This window comes from Cherax quadricarinatus, chromosome 3, assembly GCF_038502225.1.
Source record: "Cherax quadricarinatus isolate ZL_2023a chromosome 3, ASM3850222v1, whole genome shotgun sequence".
Classification (NCBI taxonomy): Eukaryota; Metazoa; Arthropoda; class Malacostraca; order Decapoda; family Parastacidae; genus Cherax; species Cherax quadricarinatus.
In genome coordinates, this window is record NC_091294.1 from 15,917,579 (window position 1) to 15,939,260 (window position 21,682).

General features: G+C 39.2%; 1 protein-coding gene across 5 annotated transcripts in view; it reads right to left on the reverse strand.

Moving 5' to 3' along the window:
* Window positions 1-469: 469 nt before the first annotated feature.
* LOC128706570 (uncharacterized) overlaps window positions 470-21,682 on the reverse strand; it is a 273,076-nt gene continuing 251,863 nt past the window's right edge. For all 5 annotated transcript variants that reach the window (XM_053801503.2, XM_070090311.1, XM_070090316.1 and 2 more), the window contains one exon: window positions 470-1,764. In XM_053801503.2, coding sequence (XP_053657478.1) covers window positions 1,645-1,764 — 120 coding nt within the window. In that variant the 3' untranslated portion in view covers window positions 470-1,644. The remainder of the gene's footprint in view (window positions 1,765-21,682) is intronic.

Sequence of the window (21,682 nt, forward strand, 5' to 3'; positions counted from 1 at the left end):
GGACTTCCCATTTTTATTTGCAGTTTGGTTCTTTCTACCTAGTTCTGTACAACTTCAAATACAATAATAATGAATCACACAAGGCACATTCACAAGATAGTAACAGGAAGCAGAGCCAAAAAATCTGTTAAATTACTTTCAAAATCATATTGCAAATAAGACTTCTCAGGAGAGAGGATTTAATACTGTGAAGGGGGCTTTTGATCTAAGGAACTGACCTTGTCCTTCTCTTTCTTGGATCAAACTTGAGTGCTTTCTATTTCTCCAGGCACTGTATGAATCCCCTACAGGTCCGGAGCTCTCTCCATGAATATAATAATAATAATGGAAATAAGTGAGAATGTAAAATAATTTTTAACACCTTTTTCCAGGTACAACAGTATTCATGAAGCAATTTACATTTATTTGTGAACCTTTCCTAGGTCAATTATTTCTGTGTAAAGTATGGTAAAGGAAAATTAAACATGAATAATGAATTATAAAATTAAGGAAAGCTTGAAATTCATACCCTGTACATATGTACAGATTAGTGTACTTTTTTTTTTATTCTGGGTTACTATTAGCCAAATAGTTAGTATCTGATAATATAATATTGTACAATGGTTAAGAGACTTTTCAATGCTGAAATAATTCATGAGGCCAAAATAAAGAATAATTCCAAACCTTGTACTAAGTTCTTATACTGACCTAATTCAAAACCAATTACACTTAAATTACAGTAAATTTAAATACTCTCATATTTATTATATTAAAAATCACCTGCTAAACCTGAATGGTTCATATAGAAATGCCCTCCTTAAATAATCCATAACAGTTTTATCAAAACACTTAAAAGAGCACAAGCAGCATTTTCTAGAAACGTGTACAAGCAGATGTACACACGGTGTCACGTAAGCACAAACAGGTCGGTCGACCTGGAAACATTCTTGCATCTTTGCTCATCGTGTGTGAAGGAATGCAAGAAATGAAATGAAATTTTTTTTTTACTTTATTCATCAGTTATGATAGACTTCACTCTTGCCATAAGTCATTTTAGTAGCCAGTGGCATAGCCTCACAATAAGTCTTCTAATTAAGTTATTCTTTTTTATACTACTCTGTAATTATGCAGTTATTTTGCTGCATTCTAACATAATTGAGGCTTAAATCATCTACAACACCTGTATCAAAACAATTTAAAGAAAACATACAAAGCATTTATATAATATTTTAGATATACAGTACTCAGTCTGACAGAAAGCTTCTGACATGACCAGAATAATAGTGTTTAAGCATAGTACAGAATAGAAGAAAAAATTAATGCTACAAAAGTTGATAACATCGTTCAGAGCTTGAGCAAACGAAATATACTAAGAAATAATAGCGTGAGTCTTCTAAATACATTTTAAATAATAAAATAACCCATTTATACCAAAAGGATTTCAAACTTTCTGTATATACTTATTGTTACCTTTTAATAATCTTAAAATAAAACTAATTATAATGACGATTTTTCAACTGCACTAACCAAAATCAAAATGGGATATTTTGTACATTTAGTGTTTATACACCATGAAAACAGTATTTTTTTTTATCACATATTCAAATGTGGTAATCACAGAATAGAATTTCTAGATGCTGTGGTCTTAAAAGTCTTCAAGAGGCATCAGTTAGAGGAGGTCAGCTGCAGCTTTGTTCTGCGATGCTTGTACAGTACTACATATCCATCTACCAAGCCACGCATCTTCTCACTTTCAATTATGTCACCGCATTCTGCTGTTACAACCTATGGCAAAAATAGGAACATGAAGACTTATTAGGGAAAAAACTTTTATACTCAACAGAAAAAAAAAATTGACTTAGCACTAAAAAAAAATGTTTGTAAACCATTGCACATTCAGCTCATCCTCCTAATCAAAATCAGTATTTCACTGTGTCAAAGACACTGAACATTTCCTGCATGTACGGTGTGAACTGGTCTACCCTTGCCATGATTATCAAGGACAAAGTACATTACTTGGAACATGTTATAGGATCTGCACCCATACATTCAACTATCACTATGAAAAATCTTTTGATGTTAACAACCAGTCTTAGAGAATGCCTCTTAGCCTTATACTAATTCAGGAGTCTATTGTGACTTAAAGAATCAATTAGGAAATAGTGCTTGTGAAGTGGAGCCATTTACTGCAACACATGGGTGGCTCACTAGGTTGAAGGCCAGAGCATATTTGCATGATTTTACAACTAGTGGGGAAGTTTAAGTGTTGGTGTAAAATCAGTTGACAAGTTTGCAAAAAATTTTGTTAATTTTAATGTTACCAAGATAAAAATTACAGTTTAATGTAGAGAAGACTGGCCTTCTCTGGCATAAAATCGTTGATAAGACGTATACGTATTTCAAAATAGGAAAAAAATGTATGCCTTATTTTAAAGCAGCGAGAGATCGTGAAAAGAAGACAATGCAGAACCAGGTTTAGTGGGACCTGATAAAGGTTGGGAGACAACACTCTCATCTTCGTATCAGACACACTCGTCTAACTCGTGGAGAGGCATCCTGTTCCACTTTGTGAGAACTGTTTAGTTCCTGTTTCAATTTCCCATATTCTATTGGACTGTCATGTCTATCAATGAGCACGCAGAATTTTCCTCTGACATTGTCACTGCTCTCACGCCCTTACTTTATTTTCCCTCCTTGCTGATGAACCTACTTTTGACAAAGACTCCCTCTTCGACTTTTGACAGCAAATGATTTATTACACAAATTTTGATAATTCTTCTTTTAGCACTCCTCACACCTCTTCCTAACTTTACCCTCACTGTCATCTCCACCCTTATTTATCCTTAGAACATGCATCAATTCCTACCCTGCAGTGCTGTATGACCCTGGTAGGTTTAGCATCTCCTTTGGATAATAATAATAATCTATGAAGGGATTCAGGGAAAACACCATGCTGGGCTTGATTCCTGGAGATGGGAAGTATGGTACCGGCACTCTGAAGGAGGGGTGTTAATGTTGCAGTTTTATAACTGTAGTGTAAGCATGCCTCTTGCAAAACAGTAATGGAGTGAATGATGATGAGAGTTTTCCTTTTTTGGGCCACCCTGCCTTGGTGGGAAACAGCTGTGTTAATAAATAAAAAAAAATAATGTTGTACCTACAAAAGTTATTTTGCAATTTGCATTTTTCATTATCTTTGGCAGTATGTCATCTGAATCAGGCAAAAGATCATTTAGCATTTTTTTTTGAAGGTGTAGCTATCTAAGAAAAAACAAAGAAACCCAATGAGAGATCATGGGGTTTACAGACACACATGGCAATGGGATGCAGTTAATCAGTTCTACACATACCAGGCCAAATGTACAACAGACCAGATTACAGACAGTGCTGGGAAGACCAAAAATATGTACACCAAGAGCCATATCACAAGATAGTACAATACCTGTGGTAATAACAATACCGATAATAAATGAAAACACCTCATATGTAAATTCTCCTTGCTATTTGCCATCATTCAGGGATTAAAAATAAATAAAAATGACAAACTAGCTATATAAGTGGCTTTAGAGTGGGTAGGGGATGTGCAGATCAAGTGTTTACATTGAAGTACAGTGGAACCTTGACTTACGAGTCTAATCTGTTTCGTGACCTAGCACGTAACTCAATTTACTCGTATATCAAATCAATTTTCCTCATTTAAATTAATTGAAAAGTCATTAATCTGTTCCTGCACTCTGAAGACAAGACAAAATACTTGAATATGACACTAATATTAACTGTATGGCTTATTTATCTATCACAATTCATCTAATATGACATAATAAACAATATAATTAACACATAAACATGATATATACTCTAGAATGAATAAAACAAGCCATAATATGGTGGCAAAAGCAGTGGCGGAAGTGTCCGCCATTTCCTTCACATGCTCTTATTGTAAGAGAAAACACAGTTTGTGAGGCTAACTGCAGAAATATCGTATATAAAAACATAAATCATAATACAGTACAGAATGTAAAGAAATGTTAAACTGTTTATATAAAGTGTATATGTACTTACACATTTGGAGCAGAGATGGTGGGGGATGTTGAGGGTGGGGAGGTTGAGGGTGGGGGATGCTTAGGGTGGTGGGATGTTGAGAGTGGGGGAGGGTGGGGGAGGTTGAGGGTGGGGGATGCTGAAGGTGGTAGGATGTTGAGGGTGGGGGAGGTTGAGGGTAGGGGATGTTGAAGGTGGGGGATGTTGAGGATGGGGGAAGCTGAGGCTGCGGCGTATGATGTCAGTGGCCATGTAAACCCCCAACAACAACATTGTTTTATTTGATTGCTGAACTTAACTGATAAAATTTGTTTTGTTTAATTACTGAACTTAACTGATAAAATTTGTTTTGTTTAATCACTGAACTTAACTGATACAATTTGTTTTGTTTAATCACTGAACATAACTGATACAGCTTTAGTATCTACATATCGTAGATGTACTAAGCTGGTACTGCCTGGCTAAGTCCATGGAAATCATCATTTTTTTCTTCTCAGCACTGTCCTTTGCACTTATTTTCTTAGGACTCATGGTTAGAAGAAAGAAATTTGGCAAAATGACCGTAAAAAAAAAAAAATGCAAGCAAGCACGAGAGAACTGCTCCCACAGCGATGTAAACATATGTACAGGTCTCCCTCAACATTCGCGAGGGTTAGGGGATCAAGATCCTCGTGAATGTTGAAAAATTGCGAATGTTTGGTGCCCCAATATATTGTAGGGAAATATAATACAATACTGCTTCCGTAACTTGTTGAACCACGAACATCATAAAATACATGAAAACTTCGTAAATTGTACTAAATACATACATGTTATGGTTTAATAACATGTATGTTATTAAATACCACTGCCTCCACTACCTCAACCACTGCGAGTCCCTACTACCCTCCCTCTGACCCCCGCAACTGGCAGCCAGCCCTCCCACCAGTGTGGTGAGTGTTTTGTTTGTTCATTATTTGCTATTAATCTACAGTATAAATAGTGTAAACCCATTCATGACTGCATATTGGAATGGCTATTCGGACAGGTATTGGACGGTGACATCATGTGTTTACTCTTGAACACAGCAAAGAATCAAACATTTCTGCTACTGCTAATAATAACAATAGTAATAATAATAATAATAATAATAATAATAATAATAATAATAATAATAATAATAATAAATACGATAGAATTGAAGAAGGAAATTGTACAAAAATACAAGGGAGTGATTGACACAGCGTCAGTGTGGCTTTGTTTATGCTGGAGTGAGCATTAGTCTCCGTGCTCTTCCAAACATTTCACAATAATTCATTGTGTTTGGTGCTTGTAGATTGAGTGCAACTGGAGTGGTAGAAGCAGTGGTTGAGGAAGCAGTTGAGGCAGTGGGTGAGGCAGTGGTTGAGGTAGTGGTTGAGGCAGTGGTTGAGGCAGTGGTTGAGGCAGTGGGTGAGGCAGTGGGTGAGGCAGTGGTTGAGGCAGCGGTTGAGGCAGCGGTTGAGGCACTGGTAGAGGCAGCGGTTTAGGCAGCAGTTTAGGCAGCGGTTGAAGCAATGGTAGAGGCAGCAGTTGAGGCAATGGTAGAGGCAGCAGTTGAGGCAATAGTAGAGGCAGCAGTTGAGGCAATGGTATTTAATAACATGTTATAAATAATAATAATACATATTATTAATAACATGTATTATTATTATTATTATTATTAATAACATGTATGTTGTTAAATACCACTGCCTCAACTGCTGCCTCACCCACTGCCTCAACCGCTTCCTCAACCACTGCCTCCACCACTCCAGTCCCACTCAATCTACAAGCACCAAACACAATGAATTATTGTGAAATGTTTGGAAGAGCATGGAGACTAATGGTCACTCCAGCATAAACAAAGCCACACTGACGATGTGTCAATCACTCCCTCGTAATTTTGTACAATTTCCTTCTTCAATTCTATCGTATTTATTATTATTATTATTATTACTATTGTTATTATTAGCAGTAGCAGAAATGTTTGATTCTTTGCTGTTCTCAAGAGTAAACACATGATGTCACCGTCCAATACCTGTCCGAATAGCCATTCCAAAATGCAGTCATGAATGGGTTTACATTATTTATACTACTGTAGTTTAATAGCAAATGAACAAACAAAACACTCACCACACTGGTGGGAGGGCTGGCTGCCAGTTGCGGGGGTCGGAGGGAGGGTAGTAGGGACTCGCAGGTGGCGGGAAACTTAAATATGATTTGGCGGCTGGGAATTTGGAGGCTGGGAATTTGGCAGTTGGGAATTCGCGAATCTGTGAAGCCCGCGAAAGTTGAAAACGCGAATGTTGAGGGAGACCCGTACGATGTTTTGGCATCAACTGTGCCATCTAGCGGCAGCATTCTGAATTATTAATATGTATGTATTATTATTATTATTAATTTAGGGAACTGAAGCTCTATTATAATAATAATAATAATAATATTATTATTATTAATTTAGGTAACTGGAGCACAGATCCAATTCCCTAGATCAAGAGCCCCTCACCAGCATCAAGGAACCTTGATGCTGGTGAGGGGCTCCTGATCTAGGTAATTGGATCTGTGCTCTAGTTACCTAAATTGAGGAGGAGGAGTGTTAATGTTGCAGTTTTATAACTGTAGTGTAAAGTACCCCTCTGGCAAGACAGTGATGGAGTGAATGATGATGATGAAAGTTTTTCTTTTTCGGGCGACCCTGCCTTGGTGGGAATAGGCCGATGTGTTAATAAAAAAAAAACATAAAAAAATAAAAACTAATGATAATGTATTATTATTATTATAATAACGAACGCCGCCAACTCAGTGCACTGTTTACCTCGCTGTGGGAGCAGTTTTCTTGTGCTTTGCTTACATTTTTGACAGTCATTTGGCGAAATTTTGTTTTTTTAAGCATGAGTTCTAAGAAAGTAAGTGTAAAGAAAAATGCTGGGAAGAAAAAGAGGATGATCTCCGTGGAATTAAAGCATGAAATCATGGATAAGCTAGTGAGGTGTCCAGGTTTTGCTTTGATGGGGAAGCAGGGGGAGCTGGCTCATTATGAAGAAATTTCTTGCCAAGAAACTTCTTCATCACTATCCCACATAAGAACATAAGAATGGAGGAACACTTCAGAAGGTCTACTCATATACTTATCCAATTTCTCTTCCAAGCTACCCAAGGTATTAGACTATAACCGTACTCGGTAGATTGTCACATGCAGCATTCTCCACCTGACCCAGCATTCTCAACCTGACTTCATCCTATACTCACGTACCTTCCACCCAGGTAGATCTGTTTGTGATTTGATAAAGCCCACTGTGTGGGCAAAACATTGTCAATAAAGGATCACATTATACTGCATGTGTGTTCATATTTCCAGACTGACTCCCTCTGACTTTTTGTCAGCAACTGCCTTATAACACCAACTATGATTATATTTTTCCTTTAGCACTCCCCACTACCCTTGCACACACCTACCCCTCACTGGTCTCTGATCTTCACATTTTTTTTTTTTTAACAAGTCGGCCGTCTCCCACCGAGGAGGGCAACCCCCCCCAAAAAAAATACTTTCATCATCATTCAACACTTTCACCTCACTCATACATTATCACTGTTTTTGCAGAGGTGCCCAGAATACAACAGTTTAGAAGCATATACTGTACGAATAAAGATAAAGATAACACATCCCTCCAAACTGCCAATATCCCAAAACCTCTCCTTTAAAGTGCAGGCATTGTACTTCCCATTTCCAGTGCTCAAGTCCGGTTATATAAAAATAACCGGTTTCCCTGAATCCCTTCACTAAATATTAACCTGCTCACACTCCAACAGCTCATCAGATCCCAAATACTATTCATCCCCATTCACTCCTATCTAACACGCTCACACACGCTTGCTGGAAGTCCAAGCCCCTCTCCCACAAAACCTCCTTTACCCCCTCCCTCCAACCTTTTCAAAGATGACCCCTACCCTGCCTTCCTTCCTCTACGGATTTATATACTCCAAATGTCATTCTACTTTGATACATTCTCTCTAAATGACCAAACCACCTCAACAACCCCTCTTCAGCCCTCTGACTAATACTTTTATTAACTCCACACCTTCTCCTAATTTCCACACTTCAAATTCTCTGCATAATATTTACACCACACACTGCTCTTAGACAGGACATATCCACTGCCTCCAAACGCCTCCTCACTGCAGCATTTACAACCCAAGCTTCACACCCATATAAGAGTGTTGGTACCACTATACTTTCATACATTCTCTTCTTTGCCTCCATAGATAACGTTTTTTGTCTCCACATATACCTCAACGCACCACTCACCTTTTTTCCTTCATCAATTCTATTGTTAACCTCATCCTTCATCAATCCATCCGCTGACATGTCAACTCCCAAATATCTGAAAACATTCATTTCTTCTATACTCCTCTCCAATTTGATATCCAATTTTTCTTTATCTAAATCATTTGATACCCTCATCACCTTACTTTTTTCTATGTTCACTTTCAATAAGCACAGTATCATCAGCAAAAAGGAACTGTGTCAATTCCCATTTTGTATTTGATTCCCCATATTTTAATCCCACCCCTCTCCCCAACATCCTAGCATTTATTTCTTTTACAACCCCATCTATAAATATATTAACCCTTTCAGGGTCCGTCCCGTAGATCTATGGCTTTACGTTCAGGGTCCAAACCGTAGATCTACGCCAAAATTCTAGCGGTGTCAAATTTAGCGCAAAAATGCTGGTAGGCCTACATGTGAGAGAACGGGTCTGCGTGATGTGTGTGTGCCGTAAACAAAAATTCTAGGCGCCCACATAGCATTGTGGGAACGGCGGCTCAGTTACCTTTGTTCAACATGCCTCGTCGCAAGGCAGGTATCACTCCAAGGAAAATTGGGACTCTCCTCTTCCTATCTGATAGTTCTGACTCTGATGGAAGTGGAAATGAAGGCGAATTCTTTGATTTTGATCAGTTAGTGACCGAAAGGAATGACCAGGATATCAATAACAGTGCAGAAAACCCTGATGATCCTCAACCTTCTACCTTTGGTGTGGGCACTCCTCAGTCACGGTCAGTTGTACCTCATCGCAAGAGAAAACTATTGTTTTCGCGTGGCCAGGCCTCTGACTTCAGTAATGATGATGATAGTGACGTGGATTGTGATTTTATTGCTCTTGACGATCATTCGAGTAGTGATAGTGAGGAAACATATTCACCAGTGAAGCGTCGGTATATACGCCGCCGCATGCGCTCAGGTAGTATTCCCTATGCAGTGCCCAGGGGACGGAGTACATCCCGGAGTACATCCCGGAGTACATCTCGGAGTACATCTCGGAGTACATCCCGTGGCCCTACACCAGGAATAGACAATAAAAGTGAGGATGATGTGGCTACACTTGGTATGGATAGACCACAGGCATCAGAAGGTGGTGGTAGTGGTGATGGTAGTGCCACGGCCATGCGTGACTCACCAGCCCAGGTTGGGACCCACGCTGATAAGATAAGATAAGATTTCGTTCGGATTTTTAACCCCGGAGGGTTAGCCACCCAGGATAACCCAAGAAAGTCAGTGCGTCATCGAGGACTGTCTAACTTATTTCCATTGGGGTCCTTAATCTTGTCCCCCAGGATGCGACCCACACCAGTCGACTAACACCCAGGTACCTATTTGCTGCTAGGTGAACAGGACAATAGGTGTAAGGAAACGTGTCGAAATGTTTCCTCCCGCCGGGAATCGAACCCGGGCCCTCCGTGTGTGAAGCGGAGCGTCAGCCACCAGCCCACCACAACCACAACTACCAGCACAACCAGCCTATGATGTCCAGTATCCACCAGCAAACCGTATCTGGGATTGGCAGCAAAATCCCAATTTTGTTTCCAAGCCCCACCACTTTGATGACTCTCAAAGTGGAATTCTACCTTGGAACCAATGTCAATGAACTGGATTTTTTTTTAATTATTCTTTGACCAGCCCTTGATGGAAACTATTGTCAGGGAAAGTAACAAGTATTTTGGGTACACCATGGCAAATACGATCATATCACCACAGTCAAGACTACACCGGTGGAAAGAGACGACTGATGCAGAAATGTATTTGCTTTTTGCAACAATAATGTTTATGCCTCATGTCTATAAGCATAATATAAAAGCATACTGATCCACAGATCGGCTAATTTCTACCCCGGTCTTCAGTGAAATCATCCCAGTGAACAGGTTTATCTTACTGTTATGTATGTTGCACTTCTCTGGCAAAACCAGACCTGACAGAAGTGACAGGTTATACAAGATTAGAAATGTTTTTATGTATCTGAAAGAAAAGTTCAACATGTACTTTTATCCATTTAAGAATCTTGTAATTGACAAATCTTTGATTTTGTTCAAAGGTAGACTGCCATTCAAACAGTATATACCGAGCAAGAGGAAACGCTTTGGTATAAAACTGTTTGTACTCTGTGACTGTGACAGTGGCCTGGTATTGGATATTGTTGTATACACGGGAAGTAAAACATTGAAAGATAACAGGATGTTATTGGGTATCTCAGGTGACGTAGTGAGAAGCATGATGGCACCTTATCTTGGTAAGGGGCATACATTATATACCGATAACTGGTACACAAGCCCTGTACTCAGTGATTTCTTGCAAGTGAACGAGACAGATGTGTGTGGCACAGTGAGTTCTAATCGTAAATATATGCCCAGGTTCAACGCAGGTGCTCGTGGTGATGAGGTGCAGGTGTTTACTGCCAATGACATCATGGCATTACGGTGGCATGACAAACGAGATGTCACATTGTTGACAACCATTCACCGTAATGAAATGCAAGACAGTGGCAAAGTTGATAGAATGACTAATGAACATATTCGAAAACCAGTGACAGTGATTGATTATACACAAAACATGCACTTGGTTGACAAATGTGACATGCAGATTGGCTTTGTTGATTGTGTTTGTAAGAGTTACAAGTGGTACATGAAACTTTTCTTCCATCTCATGGACATTTCAATGCTCAATGCATATAATATGTACTAAATGAAGACTGGCAACAGACCACCGTATGGTGAATTTTGTTTGTTGTCAGACAACTCATAATGAAGTACCAGGTAACAACACCTGCTATACAACAAGGTCTTCGAATTCCTCAGGATATACCCAAGCGTTTGAGGAGGGAAGGTAATCATTTCATAATACAGCTTCCTTCCTTTTGTGCACAAACAAAACGATGGCAACAAAGACGCAAAGACACTCGGTTTATGTGTGAGGAATGTAAGGTACCTCTGTGCATGGTGCCTTGTTTCAAGGAGTTCCACAAGCTCCAGCAGTTCTAAAACCATGTCCAATGATTGTAAATATGTAAATATATGATAGAACATAAGTATTATACAAGATTTGTGCATGTTTATTGTAATAAACAACAGTGGTAAACAATAATATGATAATAACTTTAGTGTGGTTATTGTGTTCAATACAGTGAGTTTATATATATACTTTATATACAGTATTGGTCTCTCAGGCCCCAAATGTTAGTAGGAAAAGAAAAAAATTGGAAAAGAAAAGAAAAACTACAAAAACTGCTAAATAAATTTAGTAATGCGCGTATGTGGAAATCATCGATGTTGCCGCCACCAGGTCATTTTGGACAAACTTCTCGGCACTGTATCTTGGTAAGTACTGATCGGATTTTTTTTTTGTTTTATTACCTTCACAAAAGAAAAAAAAAATTTTTTTTTTTTCAAAATTTCTTGGACACTGGAGCACCACTTCAGATTTTGGCCTTGGATCCTGAAGGGGTTAATGCATTATGTTTAATGCATTAACATTATGTTTAATGCATTGCTTAACCTGTAAATGGTCCAAACGTAGATCTACGTTCTTACCACTAGTGCTCCAAATGTAGATCTACATTTTATTTTTCCTTCCTCCAAATTTGGCACGATTGACATGAGATGCCTGGTCAGCACAGAATGGGTCTTAATTAACACTTGGTGTGTGCAGTATTAAAAAATCTGGGACCACTAAGTACCTTGTGGGAGCACCAGTTCAACTGAGCGCTAGCTAGAGGAAACAGCACGGCAAACACCTGGGAATCATTGATGTCATGTAGTATTAACACTCCCACTTTAAGAGGAAAGTGATGCTGATCCCAAGTTTAGTGGTTTTGAGGTGGATGTGGCCATAAGTGGTCGAGGAAATATAAAAAACTCAATAATAATCCATGTGCAACATTCGTGCAACACCCTTTCAGAATGTCTTATAACCTATGCCCTAAGTAAAGAGAAACAATTCTGGAATGCGTAATACGTGTTTGGCAGGCTGGCTGGCTCTATCTCTGTCTGTCTGTCTGTATCTATTCAAAGTTTATTCTCTATGAGGATTACAATGCTGAGTTTACAGAATTTGGTTATTGTGTGGTTTACATGTAGTAAAATACTAATTAGAGGTTGCCACTAGAACACCTAGCATGGCTAGGCATTTCGGGCAGCTTAGAATAATTCTTAACTTTAAAATATTACAAATTATGAGGTAAGTTGGTATTATGGCTAAGTGACTAAATACTAGTTTGTGAGTTTAGCAATATGAATGCTTTTGTTTTGACACAATACATAGTTTCAGTATTGGAGTATCACAGGCCAACTTATGACTAGTTAGGATTCATTATTTTAAGACTGAGATTGATATTTCTGTTTATGGTCAAATGGGTGAGTGAGTGTAAGTGTGAACCACCAGGTGGTATTCGTGTAATTAGTTGACAGGGTGTATCAGGGAGATAAGATGTTTTCTAATGGTAGTTTTGAAGGTGATGAATGTGTCTGCAGTTCTAGAGTTTTCAGGTAGGGTGTTCCAGATTTTAGGGCCATTGACATACATTGAATTTTTGTAAAGGTTTAGTCGGACACGGGGAATGTCATAGAGATGTCTGGTGTTATGCCTGTGGGTTCTGTCACAACTATCAAGAAAGCGTTTTAGGTAAAGGTTAATATTGGAATTTAAGGTCCTGTAGAAGTATATTGCACAGTAGTAAGTGTGGATGTACTGAACAGGGAGTAAGTTTAGATCTATGAAGAGTGGGGGGGGGGGAGGGGGTGTTGCCAGGGATGGGATTTAGTGATTATTCTTACTGCGTCTTTTTGTTGGGTTATTATTGGCTTTAGGTGTGTTGCTGCAGTTGATCCCCAAGCACAAATAGCATAGGTGAGGTATGAATAAATAAGTGAGTGGTATAGTGTGAGAAGGGCATTTTGCGGCACGTAGTATCGTATCTTGGAGAGGATCCCAACCGTTTTGGATACTTTTTTGGTTATGTGTTGGATATGGGTGCTGAAATTCAGGTTGTTGTCGAGGTATAGGGCTAGGGATTTGCCCTCATTATGTCTGGCAATTAGAGTGTTGTCGATCTTAATGTTAATTTGCGCAACTCCTGCTCTGCTACCAAACATAATATAGTAGGTTTTGTCAGTGTTAAGCCTAAGTTTATTGGCTGTCATCCAAGTCGATATTTTAATCAGCTCCTCGTTAACAATGGTGTTGAGGGTGGCAAGATTAGGGTGAGAGATGACATAAGTCGTGTCATCAGCAAAGAGAATGGGGTTCAGGTGTTGGGATACGTTTGGAAGATCGTTGATGTATGTGAGGAAGAGCAGGGGACCAAGGACATTTCCCTGCAGAACTCCAGTATCAAGTGGCCATGTTGTTGATGCTGTGTCTTTAATGGTGACATACTAATACCTATTAGTAAGGTAAGATTTGAAATATGCAAGAGCATGGCCTCTTATACCATAATGGTCAAGTTTGTGGAGTAGGATGCCGTGGTCTACTGTGTCAAAAGCTTTTCTTAGGTCAATAAAAATTCCTAGTGGATATTCCTTATTTTCCAATGCTGTGTAAAGCAGATCTAGCATTTTTATAATTGCATCATTAGTGCTTTTATTTTTTCTGAATCCAAATTGGCAGGGGTTGAGTATGTTTTGTGCCGTTATAAATGAATATAGTCTCCTGTGCACGAGTTTCTCAAAGATTTTGGATAGCAATGGTAAGTTTGATATTGGCCTATAGTTGTTTAAATCTGTAGGATCACCACCTTTATGTATTGGTGTAACCCTTGCCGTCTTGAGTAGTTTCGGGAAGGTGCTAGTTTCTAGTGACTTGTTAAAAAGTAATGAAATAGCATGCGAAAGGACATGGGCCACTCGCTTGTACAATAATGGTGGGACATAAGACAGATTCCCTGAGTTATTTTTAAGTGACTTTATAATCTCGGTGACTTCCATGGGCTCAGTTGGTACAAGATAGAAGGAATTTGGGAAATTCCCATCTAGGTAGTCCCAGGCATGGGCATTGGTACGTGGGATTTTATTGGCGAGATTAGATCCTATGGTTGAGAAGAAGTCGTTTATCTTCTTAGCTGTGTCAGTGGGATGTAGTGGTGTTTCATTAGGTTTAGTTAGGACAATGTTCTTGTTTTTTTTCAGTTTGTGGGTCCCTAGAATCTGAGAGAGTGTTTTCCAGGTCTTTTTTATATCTCCTCTTGTGTCAGTGAATCTGCTGGAGTAGTACAGCTGTTTGACTTTCTTCATTACTTTGGTGAGAACTGATGAATAGTGTTTAAGAATATCTTTGTGTATTAAGCCTTGTCTATATTGCTTTTCATATTGGTGTTTCTTATCAATGGATTTCAGAATGGTGCTGGATAGCCATAGGCAACCAAGCCGTTTGTTTGTGATGTTTCGTTTTTATAGGACAATGTTTGTTGTATAGTCTAAGTAATTTGTTAAGAAAAATGTCTGTCCAGTCATCAATACCATTGGCCTTGGAGAATTCTGTAGGCCAGTCAACAGTCTCTAGGTCAGCTGTGAAATTCCTTATTGAGGCCTCGTCATGGAGTCTAAATGAAACTTTGTTGTATTCAAGTGGTGGTTTACTAATGTTTGTCAAGAGGAAGGCTGGGTAGTGGTCTAAAGTGCTATCTGTGATTATCCCTGATTTAAGGGGGGCTAGTATATAGGTAGTAGGTTGGTAGACAGCAACCACCCAGGGAAGTACTACCGTCCTGCCAGATGACTGTGAAACAAAAATCTGTAACTGTTTTGCATGATGGTAGGATTGCTGGTTTTCTTTTTCTGTCTCATAAACACGCTAGATAACAGGGATATCTTGCTACTCCTACTTACACTTTGGTCACACTTCACAGACACGCACATGCATATATATATATACATACATCTAGGTTTTTCTCCTTATTCTAAATAGCTCTTGTTCTTTTTTATTTCTTCTATTGTCCATGGGGAAGTGGAAAAGAATCTTTCCTCCGTAAGCCATGCGTGTCGTATGAGGCGACTAAAATGCCGGGAGCAATGGGCTAGTAACCCCTTCTCCTGTATACATTTACTAAAAAAGAGAAGAAGAAAAACTTTATAAAACTGGGTTGTTTAAATGTGCGTGGATGTAGTGCGGATGACAAGAAACAGATGATTGCTGATGTTATGAATGAAAAGAAGTTGGATGTCCTGGCTCTAAGCGAAACAAAGCTGAAGGGGGTAGGAGAGTTTCAGTGGGGGGAAATAAATGGGATTAAATCTGGAGTATCTGAGAGAGTTAGAGCAAAGGAAGGGGTAGCAGTAATGTTAAATGATCAGTTATGGAAGGAGAAAAGAGAATATGAATGTGTAAATTCGAGAATTATGTGGATTAAAGTAAAGGTTGGATGCGAGAAGTGGGTCATAATAAGCGTGTATGCACCTGGAGAAGAGAGGAATGCAGAGGAGAGAGAGAGATTTTGGGAGATGTTAAGTGAATGTATAGGAGCCTTTGAACCAAGTGAGAGAGTAATTGTGGTAGGGGACCTGAATGCTAAAGTAGGAGAAACTTTTAGAGAGGGTGTGGTAGGTAAGTTTGGGGTGCCAGGTGTAAATGATAATGGGAGCCCTTTGATTGAACTTTGTATAGAAAGGGGTTTAGTTATAGGTAATACATATTTTAAGAAAAAGAGGATAAATAAGTATACACGATATGATGTAGGGCGAAATGACAGTAGTTTGTTGGATTATGTATTGGTAGATAAAAGACTGTTGAGTAGACTTCAGGATGTACATGTTTATCGAGGGGCCACAGATATATCAGATCACTTTCTAGTTGTAGCTACACTGAGAGTAAAAGGTAGATGGGATACAAGGAGAATAGAAGCATCAGGGAAGAGAGAGGTGAAGGTTTATAAACTAAAAGAGGAGGCAGTTAGGGTAAGATATAAACAGCTATTGGAGGATAGATGGGCTAATGAGAGCATAGGCAATGGGGTCGAAGAGGAATGGGGTAGGTTTAAAAATGTAGTGTTAGAGTGTTCAGCAGAAGTTTGTGGTTACAGGAAAGTGGGTGCAGGAGGGAAGAGGAGCGATTGGTGGAATGATGATGTAAAGAGAGTAGTAAGGGAGAAAAAGTTAGCATATGAGAAGTTTTTACAAAGTAGAAGTGATGCAAGGAGGGAAGAGTATATGGAGAAAAAGAGAGAGGTTAAGAGAGTGGTGAAGCAATGTAAAAAGAGAGCAAATGAGAGAGTGGGTGAGCTGTTATCAACAAATTTTGTTGAAAATAAGAAAAAGTTTTGGAGTGAGATTAACAAGTTAAGGAAGCCTAGAGAACAAATGGATTTGTCAGTTAAAAATAGGAGAGGAGAGTTATTAAATGGAGAGTTAGAGGTATTGGGAAGATGGAGGGAATATTTTGAGGAATTGTTAAATGTTGATGAAGATAGGGAAGCTGTGATTTCGTGTATAGGGCAAGGAGGAATAACATCTTGTAGGAGTGAGGAAGAGCCAGTTGTGAGTGTGGGGGAAGTTCGTGAGGCAGTAGGTAAAATGAAAGGGGGTAAGGCAGCCGAGATTGATGGGATAAAGATAGAAATGTTAAAAGCAGGTGGGGATATAGTTTTGGAGTGGTTGGTGCAATTATTTAATAAATGTATGGAAGAGGGTAAGGTACCTAGGGATTGGCAGAGAGCATGCATAGTTCCTTTGTATAAAGGCAAAGGGGATAAAAGAGAGTGCAAAAATTATAGGGGGATAAGTCTGTTGAGTGTACCTGGTAAAGTGTATGGTAGAGTTATAATTGAAAGAATTAAGAGTAAGACGGAGAATAGGATAGCAGATGAACAAGGAGGCTTTAGGAAAGGTAGGGGGTGTGTGGACCAGGTGTTTACAGTGAAACATATAAGTGAACAGTATTTAGATAAGGCTAAAGAGGTCTTTGTGGCATTTATGGATTTGGAAAAGGCGTATGACAGGGTGGATAGGGGGGCAATGTGGCAGATGTTGCAAGTGTATGGTGTAGGAGGTAGGTTACTGAAAGCAGTGAAGAGTTTTTACGAGGATAGTGAGGCTCAAGTTAGAGTATGTAGAAAAGAGGGAAATTTTTTCCCAGTAAAAGTAGGCCTTAGACAAGGATGTGTGATGTCACCGTGGTTGTTTAATATATTTATAGATGGGGTTGTAAGAGAAGTAAATGCGAGGGTCTTGGCAAGAGGCGTGGAGTTAAAAGATAAAGAATCACACACAGGGTGGGAGTTGTCACAGCTGCTCTTTGCTGATGACACTGTGCTCTTGGGAGATTCTGAAGAGAAGCTGCAGAGATTGGTGGATGAATTTGGTAGGGTGTGCAAAAGAAGAAAATTAAAGGTGAATACAGGAAAGAGTAAGGTTATGAGGATAACAAAAAGATTAGGTGATGAAAGATTGAATATCAGATTGGAGGGAGAGAGTAAAGAGGAGGTGAACGTATTCAGATATTTGGGAGTGGACGTGTCAGCGGATGGGTCTATGAAAGATGAGGTGAATCATAGAATTGATGAGGGAAAAAGAGTGAGTGGTGCACTTAGGAGTCTGTGGAGACAGAGAACTTTGTCCTTGGAGGCAAAGAGGGGAATGTATGAGAGTATAGTTTTACCAACGCTCTTATATGGGTGTGAAGCATGGGTGATGAATGTTGCAGCGAGGAGAAGGCTGGAGGCAGTGGAGATGTCATGTCTGAGGGCAATGTGTGGTGTGAATATAATGCAGAGAATTCGTAGTTTGGAAGTTAGGAGGAGGTGCGGGATTACCAAAACTGTTGTCCAGAGGGCTGAGGAAGGGTTGTTGAGGTGGTTCGGACATGTAGAGAGAATGGAGCGAAACAGAATAACTTCAAGAGTGTATCAGTCTGTAGTGGAAGGAAGGCGGGGTAGGGGTCGGCCTAGGAAGGGTTGGAGGGAGGGGGTAAAGGAGGTTTTGTGTGCGAGGGGCTTGGACTTCCAGCAGGCATGCGTGAGCGTGTTTGATAGGAGTGAATGGAGACAAATGGTTTTTAATACTTGACGTGCTGTTGGAGTGTGAGCAAAGTAACATTTATGAAGGGATTCAGGGAAACCGGCAGGCCGGACTTGAGTCCTGGAGATGGGAAGTACAGTGCCTGCACTCTGAAGGAGGGGTGTTAATGTTGCAGTTTAAAAACTGTAGTGTAAAGCACCCTTCTGGCAAGACAGTGATGGAGTGAATGATGGTGAAAGTTTTTCTTTTTCGGGCCACCCTGCCTTGGTGGGAATCGGCCAGTGTGATAATAAAAAAATAAAAATAGTATATTGGTCTATATGTGGTCTATTATGGTTGCACTTGTCTCAGTGAGCCTGGTTGGTTTAGTTATTGTTGGAATGAGAAGTGTGTTGTTCATATTGTTGATGAAATCAGTTACAGGCTGATCATCTAGTAGGCCAAGGTTGATGTTGAAGTCTCCAGCTAAGAGAAGGTGGTGCTTATTCATTTGTCTGTTTGTTATTAGTGCCTTTAATTTCTCACTGAAATTTGGGATGTTTATGTGGGGTATCCGGTAAATGGGACCGATTGTTATAGGCGTCTTAAGGTTTTTTACAGTAAAATTAGCAAAAATGTATTCCCCATATTCATCACTAAAGCAAGTGGTGCTAATACAAGATAATTGGTTAGAGTAATAGAATGCAATACCACCCCAACTTGGTATGGTCTGCAGTTGTGGATTGCTGTGTATGCTGGTAGAGGGTAGATATCTACTGTGTCCTGCTTAAGCCAGGTCTTAGTAAGAATAATGCAGGAGAAGGGTGTCTATATCTCTCTGTTTGTCTCTGTCTATCTCTGTTTCACAGGTACACATAAATACAATTATACACAGTGTAAATTACCTAGGATAAACCAAAAAAATCCAGACAAAGTGCTATACTGTGCTTGTAGATATAATGCGTATGCATGACTAGCAAATACGTATTTACACTTGCTCAGGAACCAGATGTGACAACACATTTGTGTGTAATACCTGTTGATTCACGAGTGGCTCTCTCTGAGACGGAGAGAGACAAAAAGAGACAAGCAGACAGAGAGACAGATAAGCAGAGATAAACAGAGAGCTAGACAGACAGACATACAGAGATCTAGATGGACAGATAGAGAGCTAAACAGGCAGACAGACAGACAAAGAGCTTGACAGAAAGACAGATAGACAAACAGACATGTTTATGTGAAACAGTGAAAACAAATAAAGCCAGGGCTGCAGACGCTCATCAAATGACACCATTGCACTGTCAGCAGTGGACTGACACTTGTCTTACATCATGCTTCAAGGGAACTTATTGTTATCATTATTATATACTCCTGCATATCCAAAACATTGCTAGGGCCTATAAATACTTTATATATATTCTTAGACAACAATAAATGACCAAAGCAGGTGTAAATGTTCACCTGTCAGTGTGTTTGTAGCAATTTGAATACAATTTCAGTACCTAATATTAGTGTCAGAACAAAGACTGGCTGTGAAATCACAAGAACTACTATAAATTGTAAATATCAGAACATAAAAATTATATAAAATATAAAAAAGAGAAAAAAAGGTATATCGGCAACACTTCTGCAAGCTGCAGGACTCGATGTTGCTGTCAGGAGAGCATCCAGTGCGAACTTTGTGGTCTCATATCTCGGTAAGTACTGATGCTAATTTTGTTTTATCCTATAATGCTTATTTTTATATAGCTGGACTTAAGTACTGGAAATGGGAAGTACAATGCCTGCACTTTAAAGGAGGGGTTTGGGATATTGGCAGTTTGGAGAGATATGTTATATATCTTTATATATGCTTCTAAACTGTTGTATCTGGACACCTCTGCAAAAACAGTGATTATATATGAGTGAGGCAAAAGTGTTGAATGATGATGATAGTATTTTCTTTTTGGGGATTTTCTTTCTTTTTGAGTCACCCTGCCTCAGTGGGACACAGGCAACTTGTTTAAAAAAAAAAAATTAGAAAAGTACGCTCTTTATTTCTATATACACATGTATGCGTTTGGACTGCTTACGGGTTAAGGCTGCAAATGTTACAGAAATAATATTTCTTACCTTATATTGTGGCTGGTGGTATATGTCAACGATCCTGAACAGAGTGAAGAGGGATACTGTGGCCCTACTGGGCTGAGGTGGAAGGTTGTGGATTGTTTGCTGAGGTGGATGGTTGCTTTGCACTAAAGACGATGGCTGTACTGGAGTAGTCAGAAATTTTGTACAATACGTGTGCAAAAATATCATCTGCTATCACTTATCACTTGTATATATCAGTAAAAAAATACCATATTTTACCTGCTAAGATACGATTTCTTTACTAAATAAACATGCTCAGCGTAATACCAATCATGATATAAATGCAAGTGCAAGAAAACATGAAAAAAAGAAAATATCACAAGAAATGCTTTTCAAGGCTATCGGCATGTGTTACTCTTGTTGGGTTGATGGTTGTGATGGTCCCAGGACCATTGTATCTCTTACTGCTGTGAAATTAACTATCAGAACGATTTTTTTTTTTCAAATCAAATTTTATTTCTTTGCATACATTACAAAATGTGAATGTATATAAAGTGAGTTGAAAGGTACAAAGGAAGTCACTAGTATGCCAGGGCATTTCGGGCAGACTAAACCCAATGCTTACAGACTACTTAATACTAGACATATAAAGAGCGCTACAATTTAATTATACATTATTTTCCTTATTACAACAGTAAGGTAGCTAGTGGTTTGCAGTAATTAAATTTATAGTTGAGATGAAGTAAATAAAAAATTACAGTATTACAATTTAGCACAATTTACAGTAATGAGATTGAAATAATTTTAAGTTTGAAATACAGTGGACCCTCGAGTAACGATGACATCGGATAGCGATGAGTTTTAGCATAAAAATATTGGCTCGGCCAGTGATGAAAAACTTGGTTAAGGACATTCGTCCCGAATGTGTCCGCCTGTCTGTCCAGCCTGAGCGCGCCTCAGCTGCCCTGCCTTCAGCTAGTGTGCCATTGTTTACAAGCCAGTGCAGACAGTTCCATGCATACATTCGATACATTTTGTATTATTCCAATGTTTTTAGTGCTTGTAACTGCTAAATAAGCCACCAAGGCCAAAAGAAAGCTTCTAGTGCCAACCCTGTGGTGAAAAGGGTGAGAAATACTATCAAACTGAAGAAAGAAATAATCGCTAAGTATGAAAGTGGAGTGCGTGCCTCCGAGCTGGCCAGGTTGTATAACAAACCCCAATCAACCATCGCTACTATCTTGGCCAACAGAAAGGCAATCAAGGAAGCTGTTGTTGCAAAAGGTGCAAGTATGCTTACAAAACAGAGATCGCAAATACTTGAAGATGTGGAGAG